The 26,839-nt window shown below is 48.6% G+C and overlaps 8 protein-coding genes across 8 annotated transcripts; 4 read left to right on the top strand and 4 right to left on the bottom strand.

Annotated features, from left to right (window-relative positions):
• Window positions 1–1,726: 1,726 nt before the first annotated feature.
• Window positions 1,727–2,128, top strand: PG986_004599 (uncharacterized protein; the record flags this gene model as incomplete). Its single annotated transcript, XM_066840821.1, has 1 exon — window positions 1,727–2,128. The coding sequence occupies one exon, from the start codon at window positions 1,727–1,729 to the stop codon at window positions 2,126–2,128; it is 402 nt and encodes a 133-aa protein (XP_066703448.1).
• Window positions 2,129–2,302: 174 nt separating this feature from the next.
• Window positions 2,303–2,914, top strand: PG986_004600 (uncharacterized protein; the record flags this gene model as incomplete). The annotated part of the gene is made up of 1 exon (XM_066840822.1): window positions 2,303–2,914. The coding sequence occupies one exon, from the start codon at window positions 2,303–2,305 to the stop codon at window positions 2,912–2,914; it is 612 nt and encodes a 203-aa protein (XP_066703449.1).
• Window positions 2,915–3,689: 775 nt separating this feature from the next.
• Window positions 3,690–5,168, bottom strand: PG986_004601 (uncharacterized protein; the record flags this gene model as incomplete). The annotated part of the gene is made up of 1 exon (XM_066840823.1): window positions 3,690–5,168. One exon carries the CDS (start codon window positions 5,166–5,168, stop codon window positions 3,690–3,692), a length of 1,479 nt encoding a protein of 492 aa, XP_066703450.1.
• A 410-nt stretch (window positions 5,169–5,578) lies between these two features.
• PG986_004602 (uncharacterized protein) lies at window positions 5,579–5,966 on the bottom strand (the record flags this gene model as incomplete). Its single annotated transcript, XM_066840824.1, has 2 exons — window positions 5,579–5,644; window positions 5,697–5,966. The coding sequence occupies 2 exons, from the start codon at window positions 5,964–5,966 to the stop codon at window positions 5,579–5,581; spliced, it is 336 nt and encodes a 111-aa protein (XP_066703451.1).
• Window positions 5,967–11,607: 5,641 nt separating this feature from the next.
• PG986_004603 (uncharacterized protein) lies at window positions 11,608–12,363 on the bottom strand (the record flags this gene model as incomplete). The annotated part of the gene is made up of 3 exons (XM_066840825.1): window positions 11,608–11,841; window positions 12,187–12,261; window positions 12,307–12,363. 3 exons carry the CDS (start codon window positions 12,361–12,363, stop codon window positions 11,608–11,610), a joined length of 366 nt encoding a protein of 121 aa, XP_066703452.1.
• Window positions 12,364–13,357: 994 nt separating this feature from the next.
• On the bottom strand, window positions 13,358–14,662 carry PG986_004604 (uncharacterized protein; the record flags this gene model as incomplete). The annotated part of the gene is made up of 1 exon (XM_066840826.1): window positions 13,358–14,662. The coding sequence occupies one exon, from the start codon at window positions 14,660–14,662 to the stop codon at window positions 13,358–13,360; it is 1,305 nt and encodes a 434-aa protein (XP_066703453.1).
• A 6,235-nt stretch (window positions 14,663–20,897) lies between these two features.
• Window positions 20,898–22,151, top strand: PG986_004605 (uncharacterized protein; the record flags this gene model as incomplete). Its single annotated transcript, XM_066840827.1, has 2 exons — window positions 20,898–21,175; window positions 21,236–22,151. The coding sequence occupies 2 exons, from the start codon at window positions 20,898–20,900 to the stop codon at window positions 22,149–22,151; spliced, it is 1,194 nt and encodes a 397-aa protein (XP_066703454.1).
• Window positions 22,152–23,187: 1,036 nt separating this feature from the next.
• PG986_004606 (uncharacterized protein) lies at window positions 23,188–24,261 on the top strand (the record flags this gene model as incomplete). Its single annotated transcript, XM_066840828.1, has 1 exon — window positions 23,188–24,261. The coding sequence occupies one exon, from the start codon at window positions 23,188–23,190 to the stop codon at window positions 24,259–24,261; it is 1,074 nt and encodes a 357-aa protein (XP_066703455.1).
• Between the last annotated feature and the right edge of the window lie 2,578 nt (window positions 24,262–26,839).

Genomic DNA, 26,839 nt, shown 5'->3' on the forward strand with positions numbered 1-26,839 from the left:
CTTGATGATTCGGTGGTCACGGTGCTGAGCGTTGTCATAGACGCGCCGGGCTGGTTCCAAGAGGTGGAGTGAGCGTCTACGGCGTTAGTTGCATGGATCTGTGTGTCCAAGAAGGTTGTGGTGAGTGATTGGTGGGTCGAGACTACGGTTTCTACGAAGGTACTGGATCCGGAGATGGATGTGACTAGCGATGTAAGGAGCGATGACGCCTCTTGGATGCAGCCGATCTTTCCTTCCTGGTCAGATGTGATCAACTCAGGGCTGTTGGTGCCGTTGGTGATCACTGCCTTCGTGCAGGTGGGAGTGGATTGCCCAGCGCACTTCCTGTATCTCGATTAGTGATACCCTACCACAAAGTGCGGCTTTGGAAATGTCACCAAAATAGGTACGCATCCCCATTCGGTGCTTCGGTAGGCACGTCGAATGCCGCCACCTGTGTGCCCATGCAGGGAAGCCGGCCGAACGAGAAAACGACAGGGAGAAAGTTGTCATCGGTAAAGACGAGTCTGGCCTCACACGGCTTGCCGAGAACGTTCTTGATTCTGGGATCTGATTAGCTCCAGACCATGCCGTTCTACATGACACCTACGAGACTTGCACCGGTGAACTCGCCACCAGTTGCATAGGCGGTTGTTCCAAGCATGCCCTTGGCGTGCTAATATTGGTGAAGCTTATGGCTGAAAGCGGCAAGAAGGTCTTCATGATGGTAAGCGCGCGTGTCTAAGGAAGGCCTCAGTGGCCAGACACCAGCGTTCCAAGCTGTATATATCTAGTAGCTCTCAAATCCTGGAATCTATTTTGGGAAAACGAGTGGTCGTTTTCCAGAATGACACAACTAGTTTTCAGTAGGCTGGAAATACACTTTCGAAGAGCCATAAGAAGCGCGCAAAAGAAAGGCACCGAAAATACACTGGAAGCCCCAGCCATCAAATTCAAATTCACAGAGCAGATCATGTTTTCAGACACGGAGTACAACATGACATTTGGCGAGGATGTTCTCAATACGCAGGAGATGTTGGCGGGTCCCACTTCGTCAGAACTGGTGGTCCCGGCTCCTGAGTGCAACAATTGCAAGATGTAAGTCTACTTTTCCGATCGGTATGCCTCCTTACTCAACGCCTCTAGCCTATTCCGACACATCATGCAGAAACTCGAGCATCTAGAGGCCGAGTTGGGGAAAAACAACCACCTTGAGCAGCGGTTCGACCGTGTCGATCAGGAGCTGTCTCGGAACGATAGATTGGAACGGATCGAGCGGGATCTAGTGAGAGTCGGGGACTCGACAGTTGCTCTAGCGAATGATCTACGGAGTTTTTCTGTGGACGTTCATTCACGGCTGAAAGATGGCGCCCACCAAGCACGTTAACAGGATTGGGGCCCCTAGCGTACCTCGTAAATGTAAGATAGCAAACAGTTAGATCGATCCCTGGTGGATTGTTCGTCTAGCGCAATGCAGACTTGCAGTAATTGTTCATCACGTGGTGTGGTGTGGGTTACATCGTTCATCGCGGCGACGCCACAAAATAGCCCTCCAAGCAAACATGTGCATAGACCGTGCTAGCTACACTCCGCAGGGTTTGTCAAGGGCGTGCGCATAGTACTTGGGGGTTCTTCAAACCTGGTTTTCAACAACGAGATCCTAGTCTACGGAACCCGGTATGTGACCCGCTTGGGTCAGTCATATAACGGGGGTCTTTTGCTTGTAGAGGTGGAGCATTCTGCCAACATGACGTCCAGACACGAAAAGGCTCTTCCCCTTACCCCAGGCATGCCGGCAGCTGAGCAAGCAGCCGATGCGACGGACTCGGACAAAACTTACAGTCCCGATACATACATTTCTTTACTAGAAGAGGAAAATGAGCAGCTTAGGCTCCGGAACCAAGAGCTTGTTCGTCAGCTGAGATACGTGCAGTATAGGCTCGCCGATGAAACAGAGACCAGGAAGGACGCCAGTGAGAAGGCCGGGCAGTACAAAGCCGGCCTGGAAAAACGTGATGCGCTGGTGGGTGACATCGCAAACGCTATCATACGCGAATTCGAACGGTATAAAGATGTCATTTCGGCTAGGCCAGAAGAGCAGATTCGTGTATATTACAGAAGTAGTTTTGACCACGACTCGCCCGTGTGAGCATGGGGTAACGAGTGTATAGTGAGGAATTGAAGAGACCACATAAGCGCGCGCTTCTCCGTACCAACATTTACCCTATAAGTATCATGGTCAAGACCAAATGATTGACAGGTCTGCGCATCCAAGCTATTGCACACCCTTTGACAAGCACAAGGCCACAGTGAGATTGTTATCATGTCCATTATTTGCCAGGTCATCCGCGATGAAGACGTACCCGTCCATGGCATGACTGTCGTTCTTCATTGCGCCGACGCTGCGCTCCGTCCTTTTGAGGCATCGACAGACATAGAGGGGAACATCTTTCAGTGGCACCCAGCGGGAAGTACGCCGGTGAATGGTACTGGTGTCGTGGAACCCATCAACGACACACGATGGCGTATGATCTTCGCCACGCACCCGTACATGGGGGCCGAGACAACATTCCGAGAAATACCTGTCGAGTTCTACATCTCGTCCAGGGGGCATTATCGCATTATCCTCCTGCTCTCAGACGATAGTTACGGCGTTATTCAAGAGAGGAAGCCTATTGAAGCCCCCGAGGCTTTTGTTGATGGACTGCTCTCCCTCTCTCCACGTCGTGGCGAGGATGCACTGGACGCACACGCCACTAAGCAAGATGATGACTCTGAGTCTTGGAAGAAGGAGCCGTCACCCTACAGTCTCTACGAGGAAGTCCGCACTCAAGGCAGTCATCGAGCCCAACGCCGACATAAGGCCGCCGCTACAGAAGGACCACGGCGATCACAGAGAATCAAGATCATGGCGGAGAAGGAGGGGCAAGCTTGAAATACTCGATGTACACAATTTGTAATATTATATGGTCTAATTTAATCCCACACTAATTATTGTAACTTGGTTCAATGAACGTCCTGCGAGTACTCCGGGTTTCTCTGCTTAACGGAGAGATTGATCGTGTCGTATAGTCGGGTATGTGATCTGGGTAAGTCAGCGAAGGTCTCGACGGCGAAGTTACTGCAGAGACTGCTGAAGAATATATATGCGTATTGAAACTAGTTCTCGAAGCCTGGCTTATAGATGCGTTACTGATCGACGAGTCTTGATTGCGATTTTGTTTTGCAGACATTCCAGCGGCCATAATCAGCGAGTTTCCCTCGATGTTCACTTGCGAGTTGGACCTTGTCTCATCGCCTAGAGGCCATCTCTGGAGGAGAGGACCCAAATAGGACCTAGGGCTGCTCGTTCGTACAAGCGGCCCTTCCCTCAGCTGGGGGTTGAAGTATGAACGCGTATCTTCTTCAATTCCAGAGTCATGCGGCCCATGGTGGCCAGTGCTTCTCGTTCGTATATTTGGCCCCGCTTCTGGTTGCGGGCCGAAGTACGAACGTGCGTCCTCGGTTTCAGTGTCTATCGGCCCATCGCTTCCTGAAAGAGAAATGGACTCCATTGGTGGCCGTGAATCGCAGCGGCGGCTGCTAATCGCTTGGTGATTCTGACCAGCACGGAGTATTGGTCGCCTGACCGTTAAGCCTGTTGTGGTCGGTGACCTAGCTGAACTGGTGTAGTTGGGTAATTCGCCCAAAAACGCGCAGAGGATATCTCGCTATACGAAAAGAGTCGTGAGATGGTCCGTATTGCTGGACTCTAGGAGCTGGGGAATGAATAAGTGGTTAACCATATGTTTTGAAGATTCCATGAAGGGGCGGCCACATCGCCTGCTCATCTGTTCCTCATTCTGATCCGAACTCTCGATCCTTTGGTCTTCTGGCTGGCTCTGCAAGGAGACAAGTCTAAAGATCTCAGAATTGATCTTTTTCGACGTGAAGCCCAGCATACGAGATCTTCGTAGCAGCTTTAGTAGATAGTAGTCTTTCGACCCTGCGAGACTAGTACTGCTTCCTTTCTCTCGGCGAGGCGGATGGTCAGAGAGCCAGGGGGAGTATCGCATTGCGGAGATAAAGACCTCTTGGTAGGACCAGCTAAAATCTGGATTTAACGGAACCTCGCGAAAGTCTTCCTCCTTGAACTCGATATGGCACTTGTTGGGACATCGCCAGATTTGGTGCATCGCCTCGTAAAGCGACTGTCCCTTTTGAAGCCTTGTTAGTATCGTCGATTTAAGTATTTCTGAGCCAATGCTGAAGTATTTCATGTTTTCGTGAAATGTTTTGATGCTAGGAATTATTACATCAAGGTCAAGAATGGCGGACTCGATCCTCTTACGACGGTCTATATCGTGAATCAGAGGATATAGAACGCGTGAACGCATTAACTTCCTGATAAGTTCCCGGTCTTTTCGGCTTGCAGAAGGAGCGAGCAGTTGGACGTGTTCAACTGTTTGTGTGTCCGTGGCCAACCCGATGTCTTCTTCTTCCAGCGTTATCTTCTCCCAAACTTTGAAGGTCCGTTTTAAGTACCGTTCCATCGCCTCCCTGCCGCGCGAAGCTAAATGCTTCTCTATGTTTCCAAGCTCCAACCCACCCCTGAGGCCGGGGAAGCGCTTGGTTAAACGATCTAGTTGTACGACAAGCTCCGGGATGTCTAGCAGGCGTTTCAAAGCCTTCTGCTTGTGTAGCGACAGCCTGCCGGTCCACTCGCCCTCCGCTCCCGTATCGCCTTGAATCTGGTATTGGCGTATCTTCCAATAGATGTATCTATCCGGACGACATGTCTCGAAGTGGTATCGTTCAGCATGCGGCCGGAGAAGGAGAAAGGGATCGGTGCCCTCGGGAATACAATATAACCTCGCCGTCCACCAAGTCTCTGGTCCAGACGTTCTCATAGCCGCCTCGAGACGCTGCCTTCCATGAATGCATTCAATCTTTCGAGATGATCGGATCTGTCGGAAAGGCGGGCGAGTCCGTGCTAGGTCTTCCAACGGGATAGCAGAAGAAGCCAGGACTTCATCTAGTTCACTCGGCCACAACTTGACATCGATATGATTGATATCTATCTCTGGTTCACAGTGACGTTGGAAAACCGACTGTAGTTTGTTAATCGCATTTTCGTCCTTATCACGGCATAGATCGACAGAGAGATTTGCGATCTGGATCTGGCCTATGCCTATCAGAAACTCGTGCATTTTTGCATGGGTAACACGCCTCTATCCGTAGCTCGACAAGCGCTACTTATGAGAGCTCCTCTTACGGAAAGATTTGGGATCCGGAAACCAGAAATCGAGCGACGGATAGCTAGATCGCGAAACATGACAACAAATCTGTTATAAATAGCCAGATGGTCAGGTCTACGGTTGACACGTTCAAAACAACTAACAAGAACGATTAAAAATGAAAGACCCTCTAAAGATCGGTCTTATCCTTATGAGCATTGTGATGGTGGTGAACTACGTGTAAGAAACAGCAACGAAAGAAATTGGACTGCTGCTAATATAAGTAGTTCGAAGAAGCATCCGAAACGTACTTCACGACCACATGAACGACGCAGGAGAAACATGAGGTAGAGATAATTGTGCTGATGGACTAAGTCTAAGGACTATTTTGATTCCTCTGGAGGAAGGCTCATTGATGTCGGGGTCTTTGGGCTTGGTGGATATGTAGCCTGCACTAATATGAGCAGGTATCTTTGAATAAAACGTTTTAAATACACTTACCAAGTGTTTGGGGCCTTCGGCTTGCATCTTTGATAGTTCAGCTAACTGAGCCTGCGAATGCTTGTACATCTGGAACCAATAACTGGCTGCCACCCGATACTTCTCGGAGTCAGCTCCTAGAGTAGTCTCGACTGAATGAGAAGGGAGAGGAAACGGTGGCAGGGTGTTGTTTCTATGCCATGGGGGAACTCCAAAAGAAGATCGCGTGGGAGAAAGCCCGCTGGTGCAAAGGGGGAAAGTCTCGTCACGTGGAGCAGCGTGCTGTGACATTGTGTCTATTGGGATTTCCAGTGAGTGTAGAAATGTATAGCAACAGGAACGAGGCAATGTTGATAAGACATGAGGGCTCTTTAAGTACTTGTGGAAGAGTGGGTCTTGAGATACTCTTCATGTCAAACGTGGAATCAGGCTGGTGTTCTTAGCGAGTCGATGCTCTCGACCAGGTCTTCCCGTCGTTTGTTGTACTGCACCTCTTGGCCGAACTCGCCGATAGAAGCGAGCTGGGAAGTTCTAAGTACCATTGCCGACCGGGCTGATAGAGATCATGATAGTAATGCTGTAATTATCTAGTATTATACCGCATGTACTGCACTCGACCAACAGCTCTGTTTCTGCTATATAGAAACAGAAAACGAGAAAGTGAGATTTCAGCAATTGATATATATAGCTTTCTCCCCTTCATGTAAGGATAGGATAGTGGATATTGTATTCTTTTATCATAAAGGGACTATTATTATGGATTCATATATCCTATATGCAATCTTTTTTGCGTCCCTAGCAATTTTCCTGATTACTTACACGAAGTACCACAAGCATCTCTATGCATTGGCGTTGAGATACGGATACTACTTGAAACTGCCATGGATATCTCTTACGGTGGCTGAGGTATTTGCTATTACCACCTTGATGCTGGAAAACGCCATTCTGACTTTATTCCTACCCCGATTGACTGACGAGAGTCAGGCAATTGTATCGATCAAGCTTTCCTTGGTCCAGTTGCTCCCGGTATTCTTGGGAGCAGGTACTCCCTTCTTCCACTATGTACTTCCTGACACTCTTCGCATGATTTATACTTGGCTAGGAATCAGTGCAGTCGCACAGACACTTTTCCACGGAATTTCGTTTGCGTCGGTGGCAAATAGAGAGCAAATCATATCGGGCAGCCTCGCAGTATTCTGTTTCTTTGCAAGCTTGGTCACTGGGATGAAGTTATGGCCTAGTATACGATACATGTCCAAAAAGTTACATGGGTTTCTGGCCGTGGCTGCCATGGGGTTTATGCTATGGCACACATGGGAGGTTTCGAGATCTTTTTCCTCAACGGCCTGGATCGCAGTCTTTCTTTGTGGCTTCTCCTTGTTCTTGTCGCAAGCCATCAAGATACGCCCCTTTCGTCGTTCAGCTTCCATTACCAGTGTGGAGGTGCGAGAACATATGGTTTACATGACCGTGGCCATAGGGAAAAAAGAAGAGGCCGGACCTAGCTATATTTTCCTGAAGTCTCGAGATCTGCCATTACGACAGCGTTATAGGTCTGAACCAATACTTATCTCATGGTGGGAGAAAAGTCGGCTGGAAACGAACGAATTCGGACTACTCCTGCCGAAATGGATGTTTCACTCCGAGAAACTCACTTTTCAGGCCCAGAGGACAAGACGAGAGCCGATACGGGCATTTATTCGAGGGCCGTACCGGGACATCCATAACTTAAGCTGCTATGAAACTGTGCTTCTCACGGCGCAAGGGATTGGCATTGCTGGCGTGTTGCCTTTGATACTGTCCCTGCTAGAGAGGAAGCACAGCGATACGAGAAACAAGCGTACTGGATCCCTTACCATGTTAAACAACGATAAACTCCGGAAGCTGGATTTATACTGGCGACTAGACTCTGAGCATCAATACGATTCGGCGGTGGGCTTGCTCGATCGTCTAAGCGGGGCCCAAAGCGAATCTTCTCGCTTGCAGGTATGGATAGCTTATGATACCCACCGCAATATCAATATTCCATCAAGAACCGGCTGGTCCAGACTCGAAGAACAGTCATACCTGGAGGAGACATCATCCGCTATTAAACGACAGTCTCAGTCTACCCCAGGGAAGAGCATCGTGATTGGTATGTGATCACAGACCTTCTTGCAGTAGCTACTGATAAAATACAGCCTGTGGTGATCCTAAGTTCTGCGATACGATGAGGCAGATCACGCGTTCCCATATATCGACCTACAACATCATCCATTTCCGTGAGGTTATCGGTACGATGTAACGGAAGTGAGCTGGTGAACTGGATTCGTGCAGTGTAGGATAGCCGTAAGACCTAGCTTACATTCGAGGCAGTGTTGGAGGTACCAATAGGCGCCGTACGCCATACTAATGTCCATATTAATACATATATTACAGTAGTAAAATATCGCGGATATGGAGGAAACAAGTTTGTGGCATGCCAATAGGGACAATTCTACGACCTGTAATAATGAGAGGTTAGAACGTGAAGCATGTGTGGACAAACTATCTTGCATCAGGGAGCTGCGATGGAATTGGTAGCGAACTAAGTCACTGAGTAAAGCAGGGTAGATTAGCTTTGGTGGGGCGCTCGTCCACCAGAGAGACGCTAACTAAACCAATCTTTCCCTACCCCATTGGTAGGGCTGGTAGTGCATTGTCAGTCTTCCTTAACATCAGGCGTGGTTGTCGCTAGCTGCGTCTTGCGTGTGATTGCTTGGAATTGCCTCACGATTTGCCTGGCATACCGACCTCCCAAGCTATGTGGCAGACGGACATGTACGATGTCGTAATTAACCTTTACCAGTCCCAATTTGTAAGCCTATCGCAGATCATACAGTACCAGAGAACTTCTTTTATAGCTATAACCTGGTACGGTGTGCATTTGGGGGGTGAAGAAATAAGCAGTTGGTTCTTTGTCTTACGAAAGATCGAAAACGGCGTTTTCGATCTTTAGCACCCCATTGTGCCCTTTGCGGCTTTCACCTCGGGCAATGCTTCGTTGGCCTATACCTAGATAAATAGGTTGCATGAGCTTGCATCATGTGGCTTCTTCATTCAGTTGTCATAATTGATTACTGACGAAGTGGGTGGGAATGACTATTTTTAGGGTGTTTGCTCACTGATGACGATACGGGCTAGTCCCAATTGTACGTCCCATTGTACCCACCCCATCCATGAATGCGATTAAGCTCTCTCTCGTTTTCCTGTTAGTAGCGTTCTTACCAACATTCTTTCCTGATTTCAGTTCTTGCTAGCAGCTCCTCTCTCCATCAGTCCTGTTCTGCCAGCCGTTCCTTTCTGCCACCAGTTCTGTTCTGCTACCAGCTCTTTTCTGCCAGCCGTTCTGTTCTGCCAGCCGTTCCTTTCTGCCACCAGTTCTGTTCTGCTACCAGCTCTTTTCTGCCAACCGCTCTGTTCTGCCAGCCGTTCCTTTCTGCCACCAGTTCTGTTCTGCTACCAGCTCTTTTCTGCCAACCGCTCTGTTCTGCCAGCCGCCCTGTTCTGCCAGCCGCCCTGTTCTGCCAGCCGTTCTGTTCTGCCAGCAGTTCTTTTCTGCTAGCAGTTCCTTTTTTTCTGCTAGCCGTTCTGTTCTGCTCTGTTCTGCTACGGATGCTACGTAGGGATAGATGCTACTGGTAGGCAGGGATTGAATGCTACCGGTAGTAGGGAGACCGGAGGCACTACTTATAAAAGCTTCTCTTACAAGTGAATCCGGGATTCGGAAACGGGAAATCGAGTGTGATATATAGATCGCGAGATATCGCGTTAAATATATTACAAATAACTGTACCTACGGTAAACAAGATACAATGATAATAATTAACAAAAGGCTTAAAATGGAAGGCCCTCTAAAGTTCGGTCTTATCCTTATGATCGTTGTGATGGTGGTGAAATACGTGTAAGGAAACAGTAAGGAACGAAACTGGACTGCGCTAACATTAGTAAGTCGAAGAAGTACCCAAAACGCACTCCACGATCGTGCCTCCAACTCTTTTGCAAGGTCATCCTTCTTTTCGTACTTCGACTCCAGCGCACGCTTTCGGTTGTAGAGTGCCAATAAATCTGCGCTCCCAGGCACGTCTTGACCACCGCGCTCGGACATTATTGGGTTGTATTTGAAGAGTTGGAGATCCGTTACCATGAAGGATCGTGGGGTGATTGGACAGTAGAGTTATGCACAAAAATGTAAGCGCGGGGAGCAATGTAATCGTGGGGAGCAAGACAAACTATCTATGTGGATTCTTGAACGTAAAGTGACTGGAATTAATCCAGCAGAAATACGCGCTGGATCTAGCAGGTTTTATAACACATATAATGCTTGATGTGCACGCAATGCAGTATCCCAGAGCCTTATTCGTGCTGCCTTGTTGCCACAGACCAACCGTGCCTGGAGGTTAAACCTATCTGTGCCAGCTTCGGCGCGTCGAGGATGGCATAGATTATCTTATAGAGCCGCATTATGCGTCTTTCTTTAATGCACAGCCCTTCTTAGTCTGAAGACGTGGGTTACATCAGATGGCATTGATCTTGATATCCTACTTACTATATATAGAGTATGTATAGGACGAGAGGAGGGGCACGAGAGGGAATGGGTGAAGCGGGGCAGTCTTAGCTGCTGTGACTGGCAATCCCAGAACTTCAATGCTTGGCCGCAGTCCCGCCAGCTAAAGCAGTCGGTTTCTGGCAGAGTCGCTGTTTCCAGACGCCGTTAAACCCCATCGGCAAGGCTACGACTTCTCTGTCACCCACTTCCTCCTGAAACGGAAGTGTCCCCATTGTGCTCAACATCTACTTGTCTCAATATATGGCTTTATGTGTCCTAAGAAACTACTATAGCGGGACGATGGTGTGTCTTGCGGGCTTTGTTCTTGGGCCAATCTTGTAGCTGCCCCAGTGAGAGCTGATTCTGTGCTCCTAAGTAGAATGAATAACGCCGTTATCGATGTCTCAACGAATCGTGCTCTTTGCCTCTTTCTCTTTGGGCATGTTTGGTTGTCCGACGAATAAGTAAACCAGGCCAAGATGGGCTGAAGGGTGCCAGTGCCTTTGATTCGCTCTAAGGACACATCATGTGGTTCGTATGTGCGCGTTAATTCACTTGTCGTGATTGGTTTGGTAGGGACAACTTTTTTGTTTGCTCACCGGGGGGCGAAACTACTGTACTAAAGTCCTAGATTCACTCACCTCAGGTCGCAGCGGCCGCATCACTTTCCTAGCTAGTTACTGTTCTGCCTGCAACCAATTCTGCTTGCAACCAGTGTCCATGCCCCGCCCTTACCGTTCCTTCGGTTCACTTCTGCTAGCCGTTTCTTTTCGCAGACCATTTCTGTTGACGGACATCTTTAGCGACCCTTGCTGGGCTCAATCCTCATATGATCACCGATTCAAGAAGCAAGCGCGGTGATCGGCAAGCGAGCGCTTGCGTGCTTTATTAGGTACACCCCTTGCGCAAAGTGGAGACATGGATTATTTCTTTCCCACCCCTCGACTTTGGAGTCTCTTTCTCGATTGCCTCAGATATTTTGGCAGCACGAACATCCCTGAGTTCTCCCCCATCCCTTCTGCGTGCTTCTCTTCTTTGCCTACGAAACATCGATAACGGCGTTATTCATCTTCTGTCGTACTCTTCCACACATTCTTTGACCATTCCTTTCCACCAGTTGCGCTGTCGTCAAGGCCCTGAAACATACCCCAGCCCATCTGGCTATAAACCTTGTAGCTCCTGTCGCTATGCACGCCACTCTTCCTTCTAAGCTGCATCTACTATCGTGGTTTTACTACTCTCCTATGTTCCACACTTAATCATGCACAATTGGAACCTTCGGTACACAAGTTGTCCCGCTGGCACGCGGTGGTATGTGTGTTCCAACAACAAATTCTCCGGTTGCTGTCCTATCGACCCCTGTGATCAGGAAACTTGTCCAACGACTGCATTGACGACGACATTGGAAATTTCCTCACCCTCGGACATTCTTTCTTCGACGACGACCTCTTCGAGCCATCGTGTTTCCCCACGTCGGATCCTGACAGATCCATGAGTCCGGACCCAGTTAAGACGACGGGTTTGCCTGTGCTTACAGCCGTCGGCCTCGCGGTCGGAGCTTTGGTCATCGGCAAAGTACTGGGCATCCTCATGTGGGTTCTAATTAGGAAGTATATCCGGGTTCGTCGGGTACAGAAGCCGGACCATGCGCCTGGTGCGGCCCATACAAGAGTGCAAGGTAGGTCACTTGCTAATCCCGAAGACACTGTATCCCCACTAAAGCTTTCATGGTAGAGCCTGGCACCTCCATCCCGGAGCTAGAATCCCTTCCATATTCCCAGCCTCCGCAAAGCACGGCCTGTGAAATGCCAAACGAATTCCCCGCATCCCCACCTCAGTTACTATCCCCAGATTTCAGGACGGAGGCTTGCATCACGGACTGGACAAAGCTTTGATCCCGATTTACTTCGGGATTACGAATGCGTTCAGAACGTCGCCATTTACCCAGCCCTGAGATGTCAGCGGCGATGACTCAGAGAGCAGTTTCCCTTTGTAAATGATCAGTAGTCGAGAGCTTGGCTATGGTGTATTAGTGAGCGCCAACCATTGCAGCATATGGCATACCACTAGGTCGAGCAGGTGCTCAGACTTTTTCTGATGGCTCTGACCGTGGCCCCACATTGCGCAGGCACTTGTATATCCCGATGCGTACAATCACTTGGGCGAACAACCACAACAATGTCGCGTGTAACTACAACTGGGACGAGGATGTAACGACCTTGAACTTGCCATGATGGTGGAGTAGACCCCATTCTGGACGATGGCAATGTGTTGGACAATAGGCGGCCGAGCATCATGATGCAACTTATACGGTTCATAGCCCATTAAATATATTTCGACGTCGTTACCAAGCTTGGAGCGCGAGAAGACAGGCTCGGTTGGGTGCCCATCCCACGTACTCAGCTCATGAGCCTTAAATTAACGTGCAGGGTAGAGGCATCAGGAGTGGCCATGCTACGGTGCCATTGGCAGAAATGGTGGGAGGAAACAATGCTACTGCTAGGTGGGGTGACATGTTCCTGGTTACCAGAAGCTAGTTTCTACTATCAGATTACCGCAAGTCCGCTACTTACACCCAGGTGGTCGTCAGTCCCCAACGACGCGTTCTGCAACAGACTCGTGGCCATACGTATGTCATGGTGAAAAAAGCCCGTATGCGGAGCGATCATGGCTCCAACAAACATTTTCTGTGCCACGAGGTGCTGCGAATGGTGCAGCCTAAACGCGATTTGTCTCAAAAGGCGACTCGCATTGAACCTGCTCGTTGCGCACCGAAATGCTGAAATTGCGCAAAGGTCAGCGGTGGGCCAGCGTGACGTGCAAATAAGGTTATTTTATCAAGACGATGGGTTAGCACAGTAGATCTTCAGGGTTTTACATAACATAGTTTCATCTTTGACTCGCATCGGCAAGGAGTATTATATGTATTAATATGCTAAGTGTCTCTATGTTTTCGTCATTACGATCGTCAAGTCCACTTAGTTGCTGATGCAGACGGGGCCCATGTTACTCAAGCAAAGACGTGCATGATACGAGTGGAACTAAGGGAGCGTGTTGTATGGAATTGAAAATACACGATATGCCTGCATTGGCGACTTGGCGCAAATGCCGCCCCTCATCCCGTTACCAGATTGCCCTCCAGCAATCGTGCTGCTTCTAGGCTCAACTCCTGTATCTCCCCGAACCTCTGGTATAAACGTTCCAGGAACGCTACGAACTTCTCGCCTTTAAGCCTCTCGATCTTGCTCTGACAACGCGTAGGTATGAGAGCAAATGTCCAATTCCCAAATACACTGTCAAGCTTGCACCATACCCGGCCCGCGACAAGTTGCTGCTTGAACGTCGCGTATTTAGATTGGTATTCTTTTGTCGACTTGCTCACTGTTTCCTCGCCATGGATGTCTGGGTAAGCTAAAGCCATCATGCGTTTGAGTGATAGCGAACTCAACACCTTCGATTCTATTTTGCGACCCGGATGCTCGTGTAGTATCTGAGTTTTGATGTTGTTTCTCAGGGAAACAAGCTGTTTGAGGAAATATCTGCGCAGTACGCCCTGTTTCAATGATTCCACCTCCAATGACTTGATCGCCAGGAGCAGCTCAGGGATACTTTGAGGCCGGAATGCGGGCTGGAGTGCAGGTGCAGAAGCTGCGCCCGTATGTTGCGCAGACTGCAGAGCCCGTGCCAGGTCATCCAAGCGCTCCCGTTGAAGTGAGTCGGCTAGCTGCCGCACCGTCTCGTTGAGATCAGAACTAGCGCTTCCGTTCGTGTCAAGCTGAAGGCTCAGGCTACCAAGGCCAGGTCCATGGTCAGGCTCCGAATCGCCACCAACAAACAAGTTGTCGTTTTCTGCGTTAAAGTTCTCAGGATTCATCTCGTCTGCATCAGGTTCGTTGGATTCATCGGGCTCGCCATCTGCATCGGGCTCGCTGTGCTCGCCAGGGTCGTAGCCTGCATCAGGCTCGCTGTGTCCATCAGACTCGTCGCCTGTATCGCCTTCGCTATCTACCTCGACAATTCCTTCATCCGCTCGCGTGAGTCCTGCGGGACGCAGCGTCGCCTTTGGCATCCACCCGCCAGTGCTGCTTTCTGGAGAGTCAGGTGGGCTGTCGTCTTCCATCTCTTCGTCCTCGGATGATTCGGCGAATTGTTGCCCTTGCAGTTGCGTTATTACAGTCGAAAACAAGTCCCCAATTGGCTCTATGTTGTTGTTCCCCGTCTGTGTGTGTGACAAGAGGCAATGTTGGACGTCCATCATCATCTGAAGACTTTGCAGCATCGCAATCCCCTGCTGAGTTGGTGTGGCCGCCGCTAAAAGTTCGATGAATCGGATCAAAGATGCTTTCATTGCAACCAGCTCCTGCTCTAGAGACAGACGAGTTGCTTCGGAGCGCTGATCTGTTCTCATGAGGCCCTCCATTTTGACAGGACACAAACAAGTTGTCGAAACCACATGCAGGTTGGCTGCTGTGAAATTCCCACGTATTTCTAGGTTGGAAGCTGCCATGTCTTCCACTGCCCATTGCGCCTGATTGGGTACCGTCCTGCTGGGTCGTCACAAGAATCTGGCCAAGCCACTTACTATATTGCAGCCATGATCCCTTGACTGCTGTTGGTTTACGAGGTTGAAAGGCAAACAAGCTGAGAAGGGAGGGGGTCGAAGAGCCGTACAAGTGTACATTCGCACGTTCTGACGGGGGGATTGAGCATCTCCCCCCGTCTGCATATGTGCCGTGAGGCAGTTTTGGGCTTCCATCATCTCAAGTCTTTGCGATATGATAAGCCCCTGCTGAGTTGGTGCTGCAGCTAATAGCCTGATAAGTCGGCTTAAAGATGCTTTTACTACAAAACCTCTGTATAACGAGGCGTTCCATTTTGGCAGACTGGAGAACCGATTGACCGTTGTGCAATCCCCGCGTATTTCGAGGCCGGATGTCGCCATGTCTCCCACTGCCCATTGTAATTTGATTGGGTACCTGGGCCGTCACTGCAATCCACCTGCGGTATTCTTAACATTGATCACTTGATAATACGGTAAACCGATTCAAGCAGAGGTTTGCTAACCAACAAGGAAGACAATCTGCCTGGCCAATGTGAGGCCGTGGCAGTACTGCGTTGCAGGAGTGTAGGTGGGAACAAGGAGCGATGCTTCTCTACAAGAGTCGATTCGGACGCTCTGATTGGAGATCGAGCATCTGGTAAGATCTTGCTCATGCTGGATCTAGCGATGCACCCTTGCATCTTGGTTCACTCTCGGTTCGCTGTAGACGCAATAGAACCTCGCCTTCGTGGTAAAATTAATGTATCTAATTCTGATACCGTTTCGACGCAACATTACCATTCATCAATGCATACATTTACTTGCTTTTCACTTTTAACCTGTGCAATCATCTCCGATGACATAACCCGATGACACTTGGGCGGACGTTGTCGCGTCGAGCTACTGATTTAATTGAAAGGGGTCAAGCTTCACGTAGGGGTAGTAGGGCCCTATCACGTGTACCAGTTCACCATCAGATGGGTAACTTCTAGCGGACCAGAGTTGGCGCTTTTGGGTGGGGTCGGTTTCAGTGATGCACTTAGGTACTTTGCCCATCACTGGGGGTAACGCTCAACGCTACTAATGCGTGCGCCTCCTGCTGTATGATTTCCTTGCTGCACTCTTTAATGTCTTGATTGGGTACCGTCCTGATGGTTCTCACACCACTACTGCAAACAGGTCTTACCGCCGCCACGATTCGGGCCCGAGAATACTCGCTACATGCTCTCAACTGGTGCGCCCATAGTGTTCATGGCCAGACGAAAATGTAAGACAATCATGAACAGTACTTGATGGAAACGCACTGCCTGAACGTATCTGGGTTGACGAACGTACCCACACTCCCTGATGCGCTTCAACGTGTTAAAAGAGGGCGCCGCGTTAAGCTTATGATTCAACGAAGGTGTCTGAGGCTTCTCGCGGAGAGTGGAAGCCCGTAAATGACATCCAGGAATGTGCCGGAGAAGGAGCGCGAGTTCGGGGCATTCGGCCCAAGATGTAGGGCTGGCACGTGCAGCAGTGAACTGAATAGGTAGTCTGTTGGTGGATACTAGCTGACGAGTATGATACTGATTGCTACTTGGCACTGACAGTCCTTTACCAGTAGCCACCCTACCATGACCAAGTACTCCATTACCGCTACCTAATCTAGTAGTCGACCCAGGTCGCTATCTACTAGCGGATCCACTACCAGGGGCCACAGTAGCCCGCACTCAGGCTGCATTGGCTGTCTACCAGTTTTCGCGCGACCAAATCTAGTTACCAGTTTTCTCACCACCTGTCCGAGCCGTCTTATTTAAGCCAAATGGAGGAAGCCTCTAGTTTCCATCTCTTCATCAGAACGATATGTACCGTACTGGATGCTCTGCATTGCTAGACGTGTGCCACAATGGCCTCTGTACATTTTAAGCTCCCCACCTATACTAAAAGTCGGAGACCACGGCCGATTGTTGTTGATTGTGGTATTCGAGACGGTCATCGTCCACCAACCCCTTATCTATAACTGTTTGAACCGCTGCAAGTTGTACATTAACCGCCTCGCCAGCTGAACTATACCACAATACGAGAACGGCATCATCGAGGCAACCACTGTATTGTTACACGGTCGTATACCCGCTATGAGTTCAGGCATACTAGTGACCCTAGCTACACTGCTTATACTCGTCGCGACTTCAGACGAACAGTCGAGCATGAACGCTATGCCATTACGAGTCGAACCGTACGATACGAGACCAGAAATGTGGAGGATCATGTGATGAGAAATCCCATTATAGAGCGTGAGGTATTTCACGCAGAGGGTGAGCTGGCTTCAAGGATCCGAAAGATGAAGCTCGGAAACCGGAAGTAAGAAATAGCTCCATAGACATGTAAAATATAAGCCTGGTGCGTCTCCTTGATTTTCCAAAGTCTCGTGGTCTGCGTCGTCATCATCATGGCAATCTCTTATGAAGAAATGGTTCTTGAATCTAATGCGGTGCCGTTAGTTTTTAATATAGCTGCTGCAACTTGCGCTTGGCTTTTACTCTCTGGGTTCTCCATCTTCCCTGCTACATTCACAGCTCTCCATCAGACCATTGTCTATTCGCAATATCATGTTCTACTGAGCCACTCGATACTTCCTTTCGTTGCTCTGTGCACGACAACAGGTGTCATTGGACTTCTGTGGCTCTGGTATAAGTGGAAACATAACTATATATGGCTGTTGAGCCATGTTTTCATGTACGAGTAGTCCCGAACTCAGTTTCATGACTGACCTACGGAGTAGGCCCTCTATGTTCAATTCTGCAAATGGGTTGATCACAGTTCTCATCAACGTTTACACTGCCCAGGGGGCGTCTGGTCCACCACAGCGAAGGCCGCTTTGGCTTTGACAAGTGTGTTCACGTTTTTAACGATGCTTCTTTCAGTATCATATAAGCTTTGGATAGAGGTTCTAAGAATAGGGCAGCGGCGATAAGCATGTTGTGGTGGGCTTGTAACATGGGCCCCAATATCTTGTTCTAGTTTTCGAATTCTCGAAAGTGGCCGTACCATATAAACAAACAAAATTCAGATTGGCGACAAAGAATCACGCTGTTCATGTATGCCCTCTATGCCGTCTTCATTGTGGTTAAATCTTCGCCGCGGGGCTCCTGGACTTGATGGCCCCTTCCTGGAAGAGATGTCTGGCCCATTTCAACGTTTGGATCAAGGACCTGACAAAGAGGTCGACGTGATTACTATCATCAGAGGAACTCAAACGCGCGAACTACCAGGCCACGTACACATGTTTCACTCTAACTCCTCCGTCATCCTAAACTGTAGCCTTCACCTCCAGGCCTCTATGCCGGTGATCAAAGCTGGCTGGACCCCTCCCAACATCATTCGACATCCCGTCCAACGTGCACAGTCTTTAACTGGTCCCGAACTTGCACGCCGATTTTACTCGCGAGCTCTCTTATCACTGACCAATACTTGCATCTTCGTGAAAGCAGAGCACGGCGGCATTGCTGAGATTTTGGCCGAATTAGCAAATTGGGTCTATCCCGATCCTCCAGTATTACGCCAAAAACCGGTCATTCTCATATTAACGGAGAGGGGGAAAAGCATGAGAATTTCTTTTAAAAACTTGGAGTGGACATTTACGACTAAGGTTCTAGCAAGGTGCAACGTACTGCGAGAACACAGTTTTAAAACAGCAGAAAATATATGGCGCGATTGCTTTTCTAGGCTAATGGTACAGGAAAAGCCAACCGAAGGACAGACAGCGGTTGACTTCTCAACGGGAGTTTATGTAAATGCCGGCTTCCATAGAGCTTTTACGCGGTCGCAAGTCAGGACTCTGCTACGGGTAACTTGTATTCATTTTGCAGAAGCCACCACAGATACTTTAAGTTTGGTTCGCGCATCACGAGCAACACAGCCTGTACCCGAACTCCTTTCAACACACATCGCCGAATTAGTTAAGAGAAGCTCCCAAGATCCTGCCTTAGCAGAATCGACATACCACTTCATCGCATCCGTGCTTGTGTCCGACGCATTTCGAAGCAAAATTTGTGGGTGTTCGTTACTAACTAGGTAGACATGGTATAGCTAACTTTCAGATAGGGTTGCCACCTGAGCCGATATTCACAGAAATCTATCGCTCGTTGATTGAGAACATCGAGGATCAGTCGAGAGCTCCTAGACTCACCGCCATACTGCAAGACCACTTTGTTAGGCTGGCCAGCCAGATTGTTGCCAGCCAAGGCTATACTAGGAAACATATGGAGATCATCAGGTCCATCCCTCCATCATTGCAAGGAATTGGAGCCTCCAAAATCTGCTTGGCATGTCTAGCTTGCATGACCTCAAATACTCTATCGTGTGGGCACGAACTTTGCGATTCATGTATGTCAAAATACGCTCCGATTATTACCAATGCTCGGACTGTTCTTCTAGCCACATGTTTATTTTGTGGGGAGCCAAACGACGTGGTCTGTCGCCTTCGACCACATAATGCGGGAGTCAGGGTTCTGGTTCTGGAAGGCGACGTGCAGAACGCCCAGTCGATGTCAATATACTTGAAAAGCATCCGCAGCATACTGACAGCGCCAATGGGGAATTATTTCGATCTTGTCATCGGAAGCAACATCGGAATATTTTTCGCCGTCATGCTCTTCTGTCAAGGAGCTAGCGTTGAAGACTGCATACACTATCTCCGAGGACTTAAATGGGTCAAAATACACAAGAACGAAATTCGATTTGGCCCAGGATTAAACTTTCCATTCAAGGATATCCGTACTAAAGGACTAAAACTGTGTTTATACCACAGAGGCCGCCTCATCACAATGGTGGAAAAGTTAACTTCGTTCAGAACGGAAGAATGGCTCCGTAAAAGCTTCCGTCCGCGTCCCGCGGATACTGGTTTCTAAGTAAACGCTTTAGTGTCACGCCTTTGGCCTGAAGCGTCGATTAATGTTTTACTCCAGTACTCCCCAGCTATCTCCTCCCACCTGGATGAGCAAGTTGAGAGCCTCATCGGGTCTCTGTTTTACGTCGATATTGTTGAGCCCTTCCATTTCTATAGCGACACTCCCATCGAGATAGAGCTACGAATAGGGTGTCATATCGAGCCTGGGCCGTATTTAACTTCCCTTCTCATGGCCCTCAGGAGGAAGAAAACTAGAATTCACTATCGTGGAGACAATCCGTTGGTAGTGGCAGATTTATGCTCTGATCAAAGTTGGAGAGAGGTCAAAGAAGGAAAAGACTTCCTAACTTTGCTAACAGTCACTGCATCGTCTCCTTCGTCTATGATCATGATAATGGTCGATTCAATGAGACAGGAGGGGCAGGTAAATATAAGTAACTCGCCCTGCCGCTTAGGCAACTTGCAATGTTCTCGGGAAGGAGCCACGGGCATATCACAAACATCTGGGATTCGATCTGTCATTGCTACGATATCTTCACTGCAGGAGGCTTTACAGAACATGAATTAAAATGTATATTGTTCAATTCTTTGGAATATTGAAGTATGTTCGAGTTTGCGGTCTTTGGTTGCCATTAATGTTGACCGGCTCTTTCTGGAAGTTCTGACTGCTGATTGGTGAGGGCGAAAGGGGTTGATCGCGTCGTCGTCTCTCAGCGACAGTGATGAAGTCATCAGGGGTCATTCTGTTAGCTGCCAATACCGGGCCAGCTGGACAACTAGGAAAGTCGCCATGGGACTGATATGAGTATGGTACACCGTCTTTCTCCACATAAACATAAACTTTAGCTCCGAAAAGTTCATAGAGCTCGTGCATTTTCTTCATCCCATTTCTCTTTCTCCCTTTCCACGACTTCAATAGAGCGTATGATGCCTTCATGCTGTTAGAAAATACTTTGAGGTTGGTATTGTGCAGCTTCGAGGAAGTTGGATTTGGTCCTTCTGAATATTGTTCTGGATTTCGACTTCTGGGTGTCTCGCTTTATATTAACCTGTAGAACATAACATAATTAAGCGCGCGGCAAACATTTGGAGTCGTTCTTCCCAGAAATGTGGACTAGGATTCTAAATTTAGGTTTCTGGTTTCTGGAAAAGTGGGATGCCTATGAACTTATATATACCTAAGGACATGCCCAGTCAAGCTTCATTCTCAAGAACCACGCAAACATGGATTTGAGCAACCCTGTTCACAGAGCGGAAGCTCATCGGCGAGGGGACTCTACCTCTGAGATTAAACATGCACTTGCCTATGCGAGACTGTTCAGGAGTGGCGATTTCCTTGACGCAGCTTCCGCCATCGGCTTCAACCCCTTTGTCATTGGTCATCCCCAAGATATGCGAAAGTTCTACGATGGAGACACAAGCGATTGGATCAACCTGGTCTTTATTTCGAGTGACGGCACAGGTGAACTCCACGAAATTGCGAAAGGTACCGCTGACATAAAGTCATGTCTTTAGAAACATACCTATAATGAGTAATTGTGCGAGGCACATCTTACGGACAGCAAGATTATTTTGAACCTATGGGACTGGGAAAACGAAACCAACGTTGCCCTTTCACAACCCATATCGGGTCTTTTCGAACAACGCGAAGGCTACTATTTTACATATCTGCTTTACAGTTTGCTTGACAACAGGCACAGAGATAGTCTCGCACTCAAAGAGTGTAGAGTTACTGAAGCTCCTCTCCAAAGCATTGGAATACGATCCATGGTGAAAGAAGACTGGTTTCTATACCACACTCCAGTATCAGCAGAATGGAGATCTGCCGATGCCTGGAAGACCCTCATCCGACTTATGCGAGAATACGTGGAAGGTTATGTAGAGGACGACGTGTTGTTACCGTGGCGCTGGCGATTATTCGAGGATCAGGGAGACCTTGATTCTGCTCCACTCCTACTCCGTCTCAATCAAGCGGGTATTTTGACGATTCAATACAAAAAGAACTATTACATTACCGAAAGAGCAGGTTGGCAAGAAGTTTCTGGTCTGAGAGAGTTCAAGCAGAACTCGTCCCTAACATTCCTCCTGCCTTCTAAGCCTAGAACGGAAGAGTTCTGTCGACTACTTTTGGAAGACGAGAGAGTAACGGCAGCGGCAGTCACTTCTTTTGACCCATTCATCATGCCCGGGAGCGCTTCTGGTCCAGTTATGGCATCGTCGGAGCGTGTTGTTCCGTCCCGGGAGGAGCTGGAGAATGTGGCATGGGAGAACAAGAGCTACTTCCTACCTGTTGATGAAGTTTCTGCCAAGGAAACAATCGACGAGCTGGAGATGGAATCATGCACAGCCTATACTGGGGACTTCGTATGGGTCACTGTTACCGCCACGTCCAACGACGCCGATGTTTTGGCGTTTGTGGAGGAACACCTTCAAGGTTTCGAGCAGTATTTCTGCCATAATGTAGATGATTCAGAATAGTATTATAGAAACAGTTCTCCCTTTCAGGAATCTATGACAGTAAACAGATTGGTTAATCGGAACCCCTGATATAGTCAGTGAAAGTGTGGTTATGATCTTGCATGATAGTACTTACGCCCAGGTAAGCTCGGAGCCTCCAGGGCTTAGTGGTATTACAATGAGGGAATATCAAAAGTTTCCGTGAACATGGATCTGCCAAAAGTTGCAGCGACTGCCTTATGGTAAATAATGCAGAGATGTTATCTCATCCACTTGCAAAGCGTATACATGGTTCCACTGACAAAGAACAAAGGGCCCTACCATGGCTGGATTGATCAGAAAGCGCTCCGCTGTGATGGACCTGGTGATTAGCTAAGGATCATTGCAACAAATTAATTTTGCACGATCTGTTAGAAACAATTCGAGGGCTGTTTCACAGTGGCATTCTAACATGCTACCATAATTCTTCTATTCACTTCTTTGTAGGTCGTGTTCAGTGAGAGTCATGACCAGGCATGGCAAAATTAACACTACAAGCTGCCCAATGTGCCGCGAACTCGTTCTGCAGGTGTTTACGACGGGAAGGTAAATCGATTCTCGCCGTTGGCAGACGACCAAAGACGATGTATGTTTAGTTGGGGTTTGGTCGAGAGCAATACGTTGCTGGATAATCTTTCCTATCTAATCATTCCCACGAACACCCTGTTGGCAGCCCTAAGCGATCAGCCACTCAGGTAATGGAATCGGAAGACGGATTCGCCGCTGGCTAGGATTAATATTAATCCGATGACGTATGTGAAGAGGAGTATGTTCCCTTCTACTGTATCTAAGACACCGGGCTAATATTGGCTTCTTTATATTGTCCCACCAATGTACTAGATAAAAGAGCAAATATATAATATATTTCCGAATTGCTTGCTACGTATTGTTCTAGAAAGGCGCTTCCAATTTCTTATTTCCAAACTTCCTGAGACATTGTTAACCCAGCAGCCTGTCGGGCACGAGGAATCTTCTCGGGGGGTAAATCACAGCCATTCGTAGCAAGATTCTGATCGAAATGTCAGATGAGGACTCCTCTCTGAGATCATATACCACTGCAGCAGAAACCCCTTTTGAGTCGGAAGCACTTGGACATGCCGAAACGGAGGCTAGGTATACCGATTCCTTTCCGGCTACTTCCTATGTGGACTTCGAAAACGAGGTTAATATATTCGTTGTAAATGATGGCCCAGGTACCCATAGCACCCAACCTGCGAACATCCTCAGTGTACACGGCCGGCAGTTTTACGAGAATTTCCGCTGTCCGCAAACTGATACAATCGAGACGGCTCGTATAGAAGGCTCACCACCCTGCAAGAGCTTTGTACTTCTTACTCTTCCACCCTTTAGTCGAGGCCAGCCTCGCCGCGGTTATACGTGCAAGAAAGAACAGCTGGGAATCCGGTCGTCCCGATTCACCGATCTACGCATGTTGACTGCACAACAACTAAGGGACTATATCCGTGACCACGACGTACCTGGGATCCACTGGATATGCCCATATGTCGATCTTGATCCACTACTTAATAATGGCCGTGCCGGTTATCCACAAAGGAATACTTATACTTGGATGAAGCTTGATGGCCCCGAACCTCCATTTATTAGTTGTGGAGTGTGGAATAGCGTCCTTGGCAATCAAGGGCAAGGCCGTATTGATGCGCATTACGAGATTACTGGCCAACACCTGCCCATCGAGCCGTATCCACCCTCAGCCAGAACGAGCCTCCAGGTCGATGGTGCACGGCTCAGGAACCAGACGTACATAGCATCTGTCGTGGCCCTAACCCCCTCAACCCAACCGGCGCCGCAACAGGACAGAGTGCTAGTGACTCCGCGGAGTGAGACCCAAGAGGAACAGCAGTGGCCTGTGCAGGCCCCACAAAGTCAGCCTCAGCCAACAGTCGAAATGCCTCAAAGCCCAAGGCCAGCAAGTCTTTTCAGGCCAGCGCCATTGACCCAGTCACCACCAGCTGCAACTAGCATACCTAGATCAGATAATCCTACGGAGTCACGAAATAGACCTCCAGGTACCGCTGATCCGCTGGAAGATGTAAGACCCCACTGGAACCTCTATGGAGGACGCCCATACTGACGCTATGTCTAGTTTCTGGCCATATATAATGAACCCAATGGCCGGGATATCACAGGAAGATGTCGTGTCTGTGTAGAAACGAGTTCTTTAAGGGGCGAATCGATAAATCAACAGTCTATAGCTACTATGGTTATCCAATGCGGCTGCGTATATTGCGATTACTGCACGCGGTTAGCAGTCAACTATGGAACTAACTATATAATCTGCGGAAATAATGGCAGCCATAGGGAACAATCGTTGTCGACATTCTTCACTACACGCTTTAATGAACGGTATAGCAAGGTTCGGATACCTGTACGCACTTTTAAACAACTTGGATTTCCGTGGACTGAGGATCACACATTGAAACCCCAATGGACGCGAAGGGCGCGAAGCCCAGTACTTCGAGTTGATGCCGAGGAAGACTGCCCGATTTGCTATGACACCTTAGGGGACCTCTTTCAAAATTGCTCAATTACGTGTGTCGGTGCGTCTGTCCACATATTTCATACCATATGCCTGGCGCGTCACTTTCGCAATGCTGCGCGTCGCTTCCTGGCCATGTCCTGCCCGCTGTGTCGGGCAGCCGTACGGAGAGTTTTTACAACTGGCCAGTGGTTCAGCCAGTCTCAATGGTATACAGAAAGCGAGCGTTTTGGGGACGACCGAGAATTCTATGTGACATGGTTACAGTTCAATAAATATCATCCTGTTAACTATCCGAGAATTACGCAAAGCCGACGGCAGGAAAGGGATGTTGAAATCGCATATCAGCAAATGAGCGAAGAGCAAGCCCAGGAAGAACTCAGGAGACGAAACGACGAAATTGACGAGCAACGATCTGTGGGCGAGACGCTATAACTCGGAACAATAAGATGCGATACTGGAAAACGGAGAGAAACACAGGGAAGTCCAAGGCTTAGCGTTCATTTTTTAATATTAAGGTTTTATGTATTAGGGTAGAATTAAATCTTTGCACAAGTGCGTATGTGTCCTCACGGAAGCAGTGGTCTGCGGCTCCAGCGACAGATCGTTGTGGTGTCCAGGCGGGGTCTTGATCATGGCCTGTCATCAGTCTTCAAAGCTCCTGTTTCTCCAGCGCGCTAGGCGAGTGCGCGGCTAGCAATCAGTAACATCCAGCTTTAGCGTTGCCCATTCAGATGTCAGATTATTCGGCTGGCTATTGGGCTCATGCACCGTGCGTAAATGATGTGGCAGAAATACTGTCCAGTAGCCAGCTCATTCCTGTACTGTTCCTAACATGGACCACACTGCTAGACCACAGAACGCTAATGCTTGAGCTTACTAATAATTCAACGCCAAAACCTGTCTTGACAGCATACTCCACGTTGAACAAACAACACGGTACCGCTAGCAATAAGGGTCATGGGTGTTTACGGTAGATGACCTGACGAATACCTCGTCGATCAAACATAAATACACCAGGATTTGCGTTAAGCCAATATCTTTTAGATGGTAGTATCTTCAGTACAACGATCAATATCGCGTTATAATGCATGCAGTATGTGTAGAAGAAAGGGATGTCAATTATGGTAGGTAGTTTTTTTGTTATTCGGGTACTTATTCTCCGCTGTAGAGGCTCGCCCTTGGGTAAAATCCTGTGCTTGGAGACTCCTCCTACATTAGCGTTTGGGCGTTGGTAAGCCACGAAGTGCGTACACAAAATTAAAAAGATTCTTTCATACTACTTATAATAGCCTACCCTATTATTTTGGCCAGAGTTAAATGTATATGAGTTTATTCCCCTGACTGAAATAGATTCGTACAATTCGGTTCAGCGTCCGCTTTCGCTTTCCAGGTTGGATGCAGTGGGTCGCTGCAAGTGATGTGGCATGGGCACATGCCTGCCAGAGTCCCACAAGTCATTCCGACGTTCCATGTACCGTTACGATCATGCAAGTCCGAGATGACCAGAAGGCTGCAACAGTAACTATGAATGGAGTACCATTTATATACTGACTGTGTAAAGCGTCACATTTACGCCATCCTTTAAGCACATGCATGATCCCCGGTACTCGTAAGAAGCTCAACATAAAGTGAGCGGCCGGGATCATAATCTGTGAAGTACAATCCAGTGTTGTTATCCCGCATGCTTCAATCAACTGGTCTTGGTAAGGTGATTTGCTCTATTATAGGCATCTTCCAGTAGATCCCGCGATACGTGTCGGTCGGGATCGTTACCGCCACGGTATGTCCGAGGAGGTCAACGGCTTCTGTACTCCGTCGGTCGTGAGGTATGCGCTTGCGGTGGCCGTGGACGTGCGGTACAATGATGGCCCTGTGAGGAAGGCTTGTAAAGTTTACATCAAGACGACATGGGACGAGCCATTGCTCGGTTTCTGTGCTGCTTTGAATAAGTACCTGCCCAGCCAGAGGCGGGAACTTTTGAAGACTCGACTGATTGCAAAAACCAGAAAGGAGATACTATTTACAGGAACTCGTTCCGCAGCAACAGACTCTAGGAATCGGGTTTCGAATGTGTTTCTAGAATCTATTCCTCCAGTATATGTAGCTTGCCCATCTAGTTCACGTCGCTAATCAAATCTTGCTATTCTTCATTATTAACACAGTTATTATC

The sequence above is a fragment of the Apiospora aurea genome, assembly GCF_038362705.1.
Source record: "Apiospora aurea strain CBS 24483 chromosome Unknown utg000003l_segment0_segment0, whole genome shotgun sequence".
Classification (NCBI taxonomy): Eukaryota; Fungi; Ascomycota; class Sordariomycetes; order Amphisphaeriales; family Apiosporaceae; genus Apiospora; species Apiospora aurea.